The following is a 13,930-nucleotide window of genomic DNA, read 5'->3' as shown; positions in this document are numbered from 1 at the left end:
GCAGCCGAGAAGCCTGTGTGTAGAGCCGGCCCTGCCATTGAGGAGGCAGAGGTGAGAACCACAGGGGCTACAGGGGCACTGCTGGAGAGAGTCAGTCTTTTCCACTGAAAACAGGTCTTGTGTCCTGAGACCCCAAGGTTTAAGAAGGCGTGTGCACTGCAGTGACTGCTGAGGAGGCCACATACTAGGTGGCATTGGCGTTGGCATTGTCCAGCATGGGGACACTGTTCACATTTTATGGATGTTTGTGACTGTGGGAGCAAAGGCACAAGATTATCCTTGGAGATTTAACATCGCTGTGGTTTTGCCTGCACAGACAGAATAATCTGCAGAGAAAATACCTGGAACATTCCAGCATAGTCGCCACTGCTTGCCCCTCCTCTAGGCCAGTGGACAAACATGCACTTGGCCCTCAACAGCCCTTGCTGTTCTCCGTAGCCACACAGCACTCAGCAAAGCCTCAGTCCATGGAGAGAGCCATGCGCTGCACCGTGCTGGGCTTCTGAGATGCCAGGAAGGCAGAGTTGGGCTGAGGGTCCTGTTAGGGAGTCTGTGTCACTCCAGCTGAGCAGATCTCAGCCACGGGTGCTCTTCCACCACCCTTGTAGAGACAGGGTGATGTGTGTGCCTGCCCTGTGCTATCATGCCATCTGCTTTAGTTGTGGTCCAGCACTTATCACCATCCAAATGTGAGGTCTCCGTTTGCTTAGTTGTTTGTTGTCTATTTCCTTCACTGGAATGAAGCCCCTGTGAGCATGGGGACTCGACCATTGCATCAGAGCCTGGAAGGATGCCTGGCATGGGGCAAACATCGATAAGAAGGTAGGGGACGGCTATAGGAGCAGGTGCTACAGCTAGGCAACAGAACTCACTGGAAGGGGAAGAGGGATTCCGCATTTCAAAAGCAAAGCATGTGTTCGTGTGTATGTGTGTGTGTGTGTGTGTGTGTGTGTGTGTGTGTGTGTGTGTGTGCATGTGCATGTGTGCATGCAACTGTGGTCTAAGCTGGAGCCTCCACAACCCCTCTCTGAGAGGGGAGGCCCAGGTTTCCGCCCTCCGACTCATTGAGCCCTGCAGTAGGACGGGGACCATGGAAGGCGTGATAGCTACACACCGGCCAGTTCCCTCTCTGGTGCACAGCGCAGGTGCCATGGCCCAAGGATGCCAGGTCAGGGTCCCTGTAGACTCTGTGGGATGATTTTGGCCACTCCAATGTGCCAGGTGGAAACTGTCCCAGTGTGTTAAGGGCCCCTGAGTAAAAGAAAGATCCAGAATCCCAGGACACCAAGAGCCCCGTTGACGTCAACATGGGGCTGATATGACTCAGAACAGTGTGAAGATGAGTGCATTTTCAGCTGAGTTTGCCATGAGACAGGCCTCTGCCCTCGTGTTACATAGTGGAGATGACCTCAGCTGAGGACCCTCAGAGCCAACCCATCCCAGAGCTTTTTCTGACTGCCTCTCCTGCCTGGCCTCGGCGGATATAAGAAGACTGAACCAGAGTTCCCCACCCAGGGCTGGCAGCCAGGGTGCAGCAGAGCTGTCCAGTATTCCAGGATTTTTGATGCTGTGGAATATTTACTAAGCAAACACTTTCTCAAATCATAGTTGTACTAATTCAGATAGCTCTTCCTTAAAACACACACAAAGGGCCGAACTCGGTGGCTCAGCCTGTAATCCCGTGCCTTGGGAGGCTGAGGTGAGTGGATTGCCTGAGCCCGCGAGTTTGAGACCCGCCTGGGCAACTTGGTGAGACCTCATCTCTACAATAAATCAAAAAATTAGCCGGGCGTGGTAGTGAGCGCCTGTAGTTCCAGCTACTTGCAAGGCTGAGGCGGAAGTATTGCCGGAGCCCAGCAGGTCTAGGCTGCAGTGGCCGGGAGCAGCCACTGCACTCCAGTCTGGGCAACAGAGTGAGACTCCAACTCAAACACACACACACACACACACAAAGCACAGGGACATTTGTTTCCAAAGTGTGAGAATTCCTGAAGCAGCTGGTAACATAGTCCACTACCTAGGTATGTATTTTTCATCTCTATGTACATAAAAAATGTAACTCATGAATAGGACACATTTGAATTTATTTGGTGCTACTTTTATTAACAGAGATTTCAGATTTAAATGTCAAGAAAGTTGGTATTAATTTGCTTACGTGAGTACGTTCTTTAAAAGAGCAAACTATTGATTAGACTTCCCTTAAATTAAAAGCAATCTTGAGCTTCTTGGCAGGAAGTTTACTGATTTGAAATGTGATTCTGCGGCACTCAGAACCCATGCAACCTGCAGTCGACTCTGGGGTGGCAAAACAGTGGCACCTAGTGGCTGGGTTCTCTAGAACATTCATTCTTTCAGCCACGTACTAGGCTCTGTATCAGCATTTTAACATCCAGCGAGTGATCATTAGATTTAAGCAGATCTGCAAAATCATCTCTTTCCTTAAGGGGATATAGTCTAGATCAGGCTGTGGACTGGTACCCGTCCGTGGCCTATTAGGAACCCGGTGGCACAGCAGGAGCTGAGCAGTGAGCAAGCAGAGCTCTGCCTTCTGTCAGATCAGTCCTGGCATTAGATTCTCACAGGAGCGCAGACCCTATTGTGAACTGCACATGCGAGGGATGTGGGTTCCTCATTCCTGAAGAGAATCTAATGTCTGATGATCCCTCACCCTGTCTTCAGTCTATAGAAAAATTGTCTTCCATGAAATGGGTTCCTAATGCCAAAAAGCTTGGGGACCACTGGTCCAGATGTTAATTTTAAAGAGTGAAATGATTACTGGTACCTTTTTAAAATTTTTAGAGACAGGATCTCACTCTGTCTCCCAGGCTGGAGTAGAGTGGCACAACCGTAGCTCACTGCAGCCTCGAACTCCTGGGCTCAAGCAATCCTCCTGCCTCAGTCTCTCAAGTAGCTGGGACTACAGGCACATGCCACCATGTCTGGCTATTTTTTTTGTAGAGATGGGGGTCTCACTGTTTGCCCAGGCTGATCTCGAATTCCTGGCATCAAGTGATCCTCCCACCCCAGTCTCCCAAAGTGTTGGGATTACAGGTGTGAGACACCACAGCTACCATATGGATACCTTCTGAATCACTCATACTTACATCTCTCCAACCTTTTGGAGGTCAGACCTGGTCCAGGCTCATGGCTCCAGTGCGCAAAGCCACAACGCTGAAGCCAACTCCAAAAGTCAGCCCACTTTGGGGTTTCCAGACTTTGCATTCTCTTCCTTCATTCACCCACATCTGCAGGAATGTGAATGTTGAGTGAGGACAGACTTAGGGGTCGGGTAAGATAAGAACATCGCTTTCCGTATGAGGAGACCACTGAGTGACCACATCTAAGGCCAGTCCTGGTCACAGGAGCCCCTGGGAGTGCTGGTAAATATCTTCTTAAAGAAACATTTTAGACTGGGCGCAGTGAGTTATATTCTACTGGTGAGTTCTGAATATGAAATGGGCATTTTCAACTCAGCTATTTGCAGATTATTTCTGTCTTTCATTTACCTGCAGACAGTGTCCACCACATCTGTACAGCTAAGCAATAAGCAATGTAGGACAGGCACTGTCACCTTCCCATGACACACACACTCTCCAAATCTGTATGATGAGAAAGTAAGTTTAATTTGATATTAAACTTTGGGAGACCAAGGCAGGAGGATCACTTGAGCCCAGGAGTTCAAGACCAGTCTGAGCAATATAGTGAGGCCTCATGTCTACAAAAAAAAAAAATTAGCCAGACATGGTGGCACAGGCCTGTAGTTCCGGCTACTCTGAAGGCTGGGTGGAAATTACCCAAGCCCTGAAGGTTGAGGCTGTGTTGAGTCATAATCGTGCCACTGCCCTCCAGCCTGGGCAACAGAGTGAGACCCCGACTAAGAAAAAAATGAAGAAAAACATTTTTTGTGTGTGTGCTAGAAAGTAAAATACACTCTTCATTTTTTAAGATCCGCCCCTTCTCTTTTTTTTTTTTTTTTTTAGTCAGAGTCTCACTCTATTGTCCAGGCTGGAGGGCAGTGGCATGCTCACAGCTACTGCAACCTCAACCTGCTGGACTCAGGTGATCTTCCACCTCAGCCTTCCAAATAGCTGGGACTACAGGTGCACACCACTACACCCAGCTAAGTTTTTTAATTTATTATAGAAACGAGGTCTTGCCATGTTGCCCAGGCTGGTCTCAAACTCCTGGGCTCCTCTCCCTCCGTCTCCCAAAGTGCTGGGATCACAGGTGTGAGCCAACACACCCAGGTAAGAATTCCCTCTTAATAAAGGGAGGAACTAGGTGGAGAAGAGGGGAAAAGCAGAAGTGATCAGAGTGATGATTTTAGAAGTTAATTCCCAGTAGAAGTAGGATCATGGGAGAGACAGGAGGGGTATGGCTTGGGTAGACAGAAACTGACATCTGAGGCTTATTCACTTAACACTGTGAACCTTCTCAGGAGACACAGGCAGATGATGGGAAGGATAGGAATAGAAGCTGCTGGAAATCGCTCCCAGAGCCAGTCAGCAAATCCTAAGAGATGGGTCTGATGAGTTGAAACACCCAAGGGAGGAAGAACAGCAGGCAGCAGAAGAAATCATCAGGTATAGACAGACCAGGATTGCAGCAAACTATAGCACTGCAAGTAAAAAGGAAGCTAAAAAGTATCAACAGATTACAAGACTGATATGAAAACGTTCATGAATTTCTTTGATGACTAGTAAGGCTGAGCATTTTTTCAAGTATCTGTTGACTGCTCATATGTCTTCTTTTGAGATGTGTCTATTCATGTCTTTTGCCCACTTTTTAATAGGGCTGCTTGCTTTTTTCTTTTCGGCATGTTTGAGTTCCTTGTAGATTCTAGATGTTAGGCCTTTGTCAGATGTACAGTTGGCAAATATTTTTTCCCAGTCTGTGTGGGCTGTCTCCCTGCTCTCTTGACTACACTGAGATACCACCTAATCCTCGTCAGAACGGCCATCAATAACTAAAAAAACAACAGATGCTGGAGAGGATGCAGGGAAAAGGGAACACTTCTACACTGTTGGTGAGAGTGTAAACTAGTACAACCTCTGTGGAAAACAGTTTGGCTATTCCTAAGAGATCTAAAAATCAACCTTCCATATGATCCTGCAACTCCCTTCTGAGAATATCCCCAGAGGAACTCAAATCATTCTACAAAAAAAAAAGAAGCTCCACAAGCATGTTTATTGCAGCACTGTTCACAATAGCAAAAACATGGAACCAACCATGCTGCTCATCGAAAGTAGACTGGATTTTTAATAAGTGGTACATATACATGATGAAAGATTATGCAGTCATAAAGAGGGACGAAATTGTGAACTTTGCAGCAACTTGGATGGATTTAGAATCTGTTATACTCAGTGCTCTATCACAGAAACAAAGAACTGAGTACCACATGTTCTAACTCATAAGCAGATCCTAAACAATTATCATAATACTTTAAGAAAGGGATTAGCAGTAGTGGGAAACTGCCAGATGAGGGAGCAGTGGGGAGCTGGGCACACTTCATCATTAAGGGTATCTGATCTCAAACCAGGTGATGTGAGGACCAAAGAGGCCCAAACTTTACCTGTACAATGATCATTTTTACACCTAACCCTGTATTATATCATGTCTTTTAAAATAAAAAAATTGAAAACAGAAAGACAAAATGTCACCTCAAAAAGAAAAGAAAACGAAAACATTCATGGAACACGAAGTGTTACATTTCTTCAAATATTGCTCCAACGTGCATTTTCTCTGAAGTCAAAGTGTTGTCTTAGTCAGCATGTATTGGTGATTGCTAAATGTCAAGCTGTTCTGAAGGCTTTCAAAGTTATTAGCTTCTTAAACTTCTGCAAGCCTCCTTTTCTAGGAGGAAACTGAGGTTTAGAGAGTAACATGACCCACCTGAGACTGCCTATGAGAAGCTGCAGTGTGAACCTGCATAGCTCGTGTCTCCACAGCTGGTTTCCCTGTGCTAGACAATGCTGCTCTGTGTCTACCTACACATGACAATCCAGGCTTAGTCAACTTATAAAACCATTTATATTTTCACCAGAAAATATGGCGACTTGTATTTTTGTTGGAATAAGTTAAGTGACAATGACTTTATCCCATCCATTGCTGATCTTACTGTTCAAATGGTCTGGCGAGCTTCCCTAAGCAGCGTTGCCACTGTGAGTTGGACTTGCATTATAGACTCAAACTAGATAGAAATTATCAGAACTTTGGAAACAGTCTACAAACATCAAGTTTTAGTAACAATTGAATAAAAAGTGATTTTTCTTGCTTATTAGATATGCATTTGGGAGTAGGTTATTTGAAGCTCTAGACCTGCCCTGTCTAATACAGTTGGCACTCACCACATGTGGATATTTAAATTTTGATTGTAATTAACTAACATGAGATGCAATTATGAATTCAGTTTCTTTGTCACATTTGCCACATATCAAATACTCAACAGCCACCCTAGCTAGTGACTAGCTCACTGGACAGCACTGCTCCAGACCTGAGATACTGAATAGTTGAATTTTCCTGAAGCTCAGGTTTCTATCTTGCAATGGATCTAAGATTTCTAATGCTAATGATCATAGCACTGGTGGAGATAACATGAGATGATGCATGTAAAAGTGCTTTGCATGTTCTAAAGCACTGAACTTATGTAAGTTATTTTTTATAAATGATTACAGTGCTGTAAAACCATATATTCTTTGCAATACCAAGACTTTGGGCCTGGGATCTCAGAACCACGTGAGCTCCTTTTCAGAGTTGGACTTTGCATCTTGAAGTGGACATTTATGCTTTGTTCTTTAAGACTGAAGTCCACATTCTGCACCATTGGCCATTTTCCTTAACGTGGAAGGGACCATTGTATATACCTATAAAACATGAAACGCATCACGTTACCATAAGAACCACGTCTACTGGGAATTAATAGGAAGAAAACACAACTACCTTTAAGGTGATAAGAGTCATGACCTTTTGCCTATGGAAAGTGGCCACTGTGGATTGCAGAGAAAGTGAATGAGTAACAGCACTCCCGAGAGCTGCCTGGGGTCAGCGATAGCCAAGTTCATTAACTGGCAATCGCCTTAATGACTAACACGCTGCTTACTCACTTGAGAGAGGGAATGGGACTTCTTGGGGCAGACTGCTTTCCTTGTGTCCCAACCGTTTTCTTTTAGGGAACTGCAGACACAGGCGTTCACTGATGGTTGACACTTGTAGTCAGCATGATGGACAGGAGTCTGAAGAATGTCCTCGTAGTTTCCTTCGGGTTCCTGCTTCTGTTCACCGCATACGGGGGTCTGCAGAGCCTGCAGGTGAGTGTGTGCCCTTGGGACACCGTCTTCACTTCTCAACTTCCATGGCCTCCACAAATCCCCATGGTTACAGACAACACTGAAATGGGGTTTCTTTTTATCCAGTTCACTTAGTATTTCTTCTTCACCACCCTATCCTCTAAAACAAACAGGGGTTTGTATATGGAGTCCTACAATGTGCGTTCCTACTCACATTCCAGAGTGTTGCACAACAGCATGGTGTGTGTTGCTCTAGATTAAGGAGAGCAAGGGTCTTGAGACAGTGATGTGATGAAACATTCTTTGGGTGATTAAAAGGAGACACAAGGAAAGTCACTGTGAAGCCTATGGCTCCACGTCCTTGGTTTGTGAACAGGGAAAGTAATGTGGATTTATCAAATTTCACTAGACCATATAGATTCCAAGCTTACTTTAACAAAGCTGTGAACTTTGACAAAATGATCTGTATATTTTGAACTCTGTGTGGCATGCTTTCTTCTCTGGGTCTGTGAGCCTGTGTAAAAACCTAGCACCAGGGCAACCTTCTTGGGCCCCCTCCCACTATGGGAGTTTTTGTGTCCTCTCAATAAATCCTGCTTTCTAAAAAAAAAAAAAAAATCTAGCAACATTCTCTGAAAGGCTGTGGCATTGATCATGTGAACCCAGAAGCGGAGTAGACATATTTCCCTGAGGTCATTACATTTCAGGTCTGATCTCCAACTGTGAATAGTCTTCCAGGGGACGCCAGGGAAGAGTCAGGAAGTGGTGCTATTGTTATTCCCCTGGGTGCATTTCTTCCCTCAGTGTTGTACCCTGTGGCCTGGGGTTTCTGATGGTCTTGCATGAATTGTCAATCAAGAACAAGAATTAGGCACCTACTGTGTGCACAATATTAAACCAGAAAAGCATACCCAGAGGCTCAGCATCAAAGGCATCTATTCTCACTGTTACTATGCAAACAATTTGGACTTGTATGTTTGCAAAGAGGCTCAAGTTCAGCCCTTAATTCTCAAGTAGCGTTTTCTTTTACCCAGTTCCTGTTTAGTCCTGCTTCCACTCAGGCTCAGGGAGGATGACATGACAGCCAAGGGGGATTCCCAAGGTCGAGTGGAAGGGGATACATGATCTCCTTTTCTATCATGGTAGTACATGACCTTAGGGGCCCCTGGCTCCCTCAGAACATTGTGATATGATAACAAAGTGTTAGTGCACTTGAAGCCCCTGATTTGCTGTTGTATTGGATTGCACTTATGTGGCATGTGGCAGGGCGTGTGCTCTTGGAAGGATCGACCCCAGAAGCACTTTTCCATTGGAGAGCCCATCTGCAGGAGGAAGCCCTGCTGGCTATGTCGCTCAGAAGGGCCAGCTTCCCTGGGGTGGGGCCTGGCGTGACCAGGGCGGAATTCTTAGGAAGCGGTTCCCGTGGGATGCACTGCAGATTGGCCTTGGGACCTGGGAGCCAGAGGAAAAAGGGAGGGACAGCCTGAGGAGCCACCAGTGTCCCTCCCCATCACTGCTGCAGCAAGACTCCAGGGCTGCACATGACCACTGCCTCCAGTGGGATACCCAGCCCAATTGCCTGAACTGCATGCAGGTTTCCCTGACACAGGCTTCTCAGCTCCTTGAGGGCAGGAGTGTTTTAATTTTCTTTTATATGCAGAGCCTTGCACAGAGCCTCTGGTGGTTCATGCTTACTGACTTCCTATTGAATTAGTTGAAGCCATGACATCATTGCTTATGCAAGAAAGACTCAGGAATTTCAGCACATACATGTACTCACCTTCATACATGTGTCTTGCAGGCTGGTCTCCCAACACACACCAATGCATGTGTTAGAACGTGGCCATTCTCACAGACACGTGCTTGTGACATTCTGTTCCTACTTTGGATTTTGAATCTGTCTAACTGTTTCATGATTTGCACCCAAACTCTGTTATGAACGGCAGACAGAGCTTGCCACCTGCAGAGGGCTGTGGCCAGGAGGAAGCTCCAGGTCGGACGCGACCCAGTCATGCTCCTTCCACAGGCACAGGCAGCAAACCCTGAGGCTTGCAAGGGTGTGGGGCAAAATGCAGGAGACAAAGGCCCAGGCTGGACCCACTCTCACACCATGCTCCTGGTAACATGAGTATTAGCGGAAATGTCCAGAAAGCCCCACTCCAGAGGGTGGTGTGCAATATCCGTCCAGCCAGCCTTCAGAATTGTTATAGAACTGGTCTTTCTTGTGTTCCCTTTTAAAGAACTAAGAAAATATGACCAAACAACTGCTTTGGGCAAAGTATTAGGGGGAATTTAGGAAGCAGAGAATTTCCCCTGCCTCCAAAGGGACCCAGGTGGGGCAGCGTTGGGGGGTCAGGAGGTAGACAGAGAGGGGCATGACTGGTCGAAACTGATATTCCAAACCAAGATCAAGACTCAGTCTTCATGGACAGGAGGATTCAGAGAGGGACGTAGAGAGTCTGACCTGGGACCATCTGGAAAGGGGTGAGGATGCAGGGAGCATGCTGAGGGGAGGGAGGAAGAGAAGAGGATAAGCCTGGTGGTCATGGCAGTGCTGCCTGTGGAGGGATCAGTCCAAGGCTCCTAGACTCCCCTGGGGATAAAGGAGTGAGGGGGAAGGGATGTTTTAGGAAGGTGAACCCAGAAAGGTGGCTCTTGGCTGCAAGATCTTCTGTCTTGCCAGGGAGATCAGGAATGTTAGTTGTCTATGGACTGGGTAATGTCCCCCCAAAACTAGACATGCTGAAACCCTCAGCACCACACGTGCAACTGTGTTTATAGAAAGGGTCTCTAGAAAGGTGACTAAGTGAACATGAGACCGTTAGGGTGGGCCTTAACATGGATGACCAGTGTCCTTATAAGAAGGGAAGATTAGGACCCAGACACACACAGACAGAAGACCATGTGAGCCATGCATAGTGGCTCACGCCTGTAGTCTCAGCACTTTGAGAGGTGGAGGCGAGAGGATTGCCTGAGCCTCGGGGTTTGAGACCAGCCTTGGCAACTTGGTGAGACCTCACCTCTACAATAAATAAATAAAAATTAACCAGGTGTGGTAGAGCGTGCCTGTGGTTCCCGCTACTTGGAAGCTGAGGCGGGAGGATCGCCTGAACCCAGCAGGTCAAGGCTGCAGTGGCTGTGAGCATGCCACTGCACTCCATCCTGGGCGACGGAGAAAGACTCCAACTCAAAAAACAAACAAAAAGCATGTGAGGCAGTCTACAGTCTTGGAGAGAGATCTCAGGATAAATCAGCACCAAGTGTTGCTTGTTCTTGTGAGTCTAGTCTCTAGAACTCTGAGAAAATAACTTTTTGTTGTTTCAGTGCCCCTGGTCTGTGGTATTCTCTTAGGGCAAGCCTGGCAGATGCATACTCCAGGCATTCAAATAACTGACTTCCAGATGATTAGACGTGGTTGGAGGCTGCTCACACACTAACCACCTGCGAGTATGAGCCCACAGCTACAAAGTGTCTTCCTTGTCCTTCCCTTGGGGGTAGTAACACCTGTCACTGGGTCATAAAGGATGACGAATGGAGAGGCTCTTATTTCAGTGTCGGCCACATTGTGGACACGCAGTGAACGGTGGTTGCTGAGATTCCGGCCCTGGTTTCCTCCCGGGAAGAGGCCTCGTATGAGCAGTTCTTCTTCCTCTGGGGTCTGGCCAGTGGCCTGGAGCACACAGCATTCCCTCCATTCTGGGGGTTACTAGGCTGGAGGGGAAGAGTGGGGAGACACTGAAATGGGAGGAATTGTAGGGCGACCGTGAGGAGAAGCCAGCTGTTCCCCTTGTTCCCCTCTCCATATTCTGCTGTGGGCAGGTCTATGCAGACCCACCCTAAAGTCTTAGGAAGATGACAGGCCAAACCAAGAGACTGACATATCCAGTTTCTCAGAAAGAAGCATGTAATAGGAACTTACAAACAGAAGCCGTGTCTGTGTCTCTTGATGGTAGATGGTGGATCTGGGCCATCACTCCCTGATTGGGGTTTGTACATCATGGAGGACTCAGGAGGGATGGCGGGATACTTGAAGAATGATAAGGTCAAGGCCGTTTGACCTACGGGCAGGATTTACTTTATGTGTCTGCCCTTTCACAAGGAACAAGAGCTAGACTGGAAATCTTGGAGGCCTTCCCGGAACTGGGGTGACTCAGAGGCCAATATGGCAGACAGCATCCCAGAGGGCGCTGCTCTGGCCCCACATTCCGTCTCCTCCCCTTTATTGTCCATCCTTCCCTCTCTTCCCTCACCACCTAGTCCTCCTTTTCCATTCTTTCCTCTTACAAATGAAAGAAGAGAAAGGAACGCTTTTGCTGACTTTTCCTTAACTGTAAAAGCCAGACTCTGCCCTGGGACTGCTCTCGCCAACCTGGCTTGGTCCTCGTTTGAACTTTCCACTTCACACCCAGGCTCTGCCAGGCAGGCACTGACAGTGACGCCAGTGAGAGGAGCCTGCATCTCCATGTGCACGGTTAGTGGGAGAAGTGGAGTTGAACTCTGAACAGAGTGAGTCTTTCTCTCCCATGGGCGACTGGAGAGTCCTTCCCAGGCCCCTCACCCACACAGCCTCCCCCTCCCTCTAGATGGAGGCGGATGTCCACAGCCTCCCCTCTCACCTGAGATGGAGGTGGAGGTCCACAGCCTCTCCTCTCCCCAGAGATGGGGACAGCGGTCGACAACCTCCCCTCTCCCTCAAGATGGAAGCAGAGGTCCACAGCTTCCCCTCTCCCCCAAGACTGAGACGGAGGCCCACAGCCTCCCCTCTCCCTGAGATGTGAGTAGAGGTCTCCAGCCTCCCCCTCCTCCAAGACGGGGGTAGAGGTCCCAGCCTCCCCTCTCCTCCAAGATGGGGGCAGAGGCTCCCAGACTCTCCACTCACCTGAGATGGGGGCGGAAGTCCCCAGCTATCCCTCTCCCCCAAGATGGAGGAAGAGATCCACAAATTCATGAGGGCTTCTCAGAGCCACCCCCAACACAAGCACTTCCCCTCTTCCTGGTATTCAGAAGCACTGACTTGTTCCTTTGGGATTTATCTGGGCCTTCTTCCCACCAGCTGATGAAGAGGTCATCATGCAGGGAGCTGCTGCTGGTGTTCCTGGGACCTGTGGTGTTCTTGTGCCTATGGTCCCTGGGAATCCACCGTGACTGGTCCCCCTCATCCTCAAGCCCATCTATGTCCTCTAACAAGGCTGCTTTGTCCCCACAGAGCAGCCTGTACAGCGAGGAAGGCCTGGGCGTGACGGCGCTGAGCACCCTCTATGGTGCTGTCCTGCTGTCCTCCATGCTTCTCCCGCCCATCCTCATCAAGAGCCTTGGCTGCAAGTGGACCATCGCCGTGTCCATGTGTGGCTATCTGGCCTTCTCCCTGGGCAACTTCATGGCCAGCTGGTAGGACCCCTCCTGCCCTACCCAGCATCCGCGTCCTGATTGTTGTCAGTTGATTTCATTTTGAAGCATGCTCACTGCCTTTGTCTGTGAGACAGGATGATACATGGCTTTTTTATTTCCCACCTAGCCTCTTCTGTCCCCCACCAGCTCCATCTCCTCCTCCTGACTCTGATGATGATTTCTTGGGCTCTGTCCTGGCCTCAGCTTCCCTCTCCACACCAGGTCACTTGTATGGCCCCAGAAACAACAGGAACATCTAATCTAGACATAGAGAGTGAGTCTCATGGAGACATAGCCAGAATGTAACCAATGGACCCAAACCTGCCCTCATTCCATCATTAGAGGGAGGCTACAGCCAGAGATGGTCCTTGGGGACACCGCCTGGGGCCAACCTGCTCCTGGTGAAACGGATCGCAAAAACCAGGCTCTAAGGACTTCTAGTTCCATGCCCCTGTCCCCAGGAATACATCAACCAAGCAACTCTGAGGGACCCTTGGCTGTAACACAGGACATACAGATTCTGATGGCTTCACATTCGTCTTTTGCTGTCACCATAGATTTTTCATTCAGAATCTCTGCTGGGGAGGGCAAAATCAATGCATCCATTCATCCATCTATCCATCCATCCATCCATGCTTTTATTAACAACATCTAGAACCCACCCAGCTCCTGTGTTCGCCTAAGTCTGTTGTATGTAATCGCATCCAAAAACAAGAAAACTTTGCTGGCCTTGACTTTCACTTTTGCAAATCATCCCGAAACAGAATAGTTGCTGATTTTGCCCATTTATGTGAGTCTAATGGTGAATCCACCCACCAGCCAATCAACAAACATAATCATGCTTGCAAGGGATCAGACATGGTGTTTCCTTCTCCCAAATACACAAAGAAACAGAGGGGACCAATGTACCCTATGTGCTTTATTTTACAGGTGGAACCATGTGTTTGTTTTTTATTTCACAGGCAGTACAATATGTTTGCATTTTGTTTCACAGGTACACTTTGATTCCCACCTCCATACTGCTGGGGCTTGGGGCAGCTCCGCTGTGGGCTGCCCACTGCACATACCTCACGATTATGGGGAACACGTACGCAAAGAAGGTGGGAAAGCTCGGCAAAGATGTGGTGAACCAGTACTTCGGCATCTTCTTCCTCATATTCCAGTCATCTGGCGTGTGGGGCAATTTGATCTCATCTCTGGTGTTTGGCCAGACCCCCAGTCAAGGTAAAAAGGAAAGGAAAGAACAGTCATTACAA

General features: G+C 48.0%; 1 protein-coding gene across 1 annotated transcript in view; it reads left to right on the top strand.

Moving 5' to 3' along the window:
- Nucleotides 1–7,220: 7,220 nt before the first annotated feature.
- UNC93A (unc-93 homolog A (C. elegans)) overlaps nt 7,221–13,930 on the top strand; it is a 28,457-nt gene continuing 21,747 nt past the window's right edge. Inside the window, exons 1-3 of the mRNA XM_008068866.2 lie at nt 7,221–7,307; nt 12,493–12,674; nt 13,669–13,898. Coding sequence (XP_008067057.2) covers nt 7,221–7,307; nt 12,493–12,674; nt 13,669–13,898 — 499 coding nt within the window. The remainder of the gene's footprint in view (nt 7,308–12,492; nt 12,675–13,668; nt 13,899–13,930) is intronic.

Source organism: Carlito syrichta, unplaced genomic scaffold, assembly GCF_000164805.1.
Source record: "Carlito syrichta isolate Samal-C Ts95f unplaced genomic scaffold, Tarsius_syrichta-2.0.1 Scaffold311607, whole genome shotgun sequence".
Lineage (NCBI taxonomy): Eukaryota > Metazoa > Chordata > Mammalia > Primates > Tarsiidae > Carlito > Carlito syrichta.
Note: the sequence above shows the minus strand (reverse complement) of the source record. Positions and strands in the feature narration are given on the sequence as shown.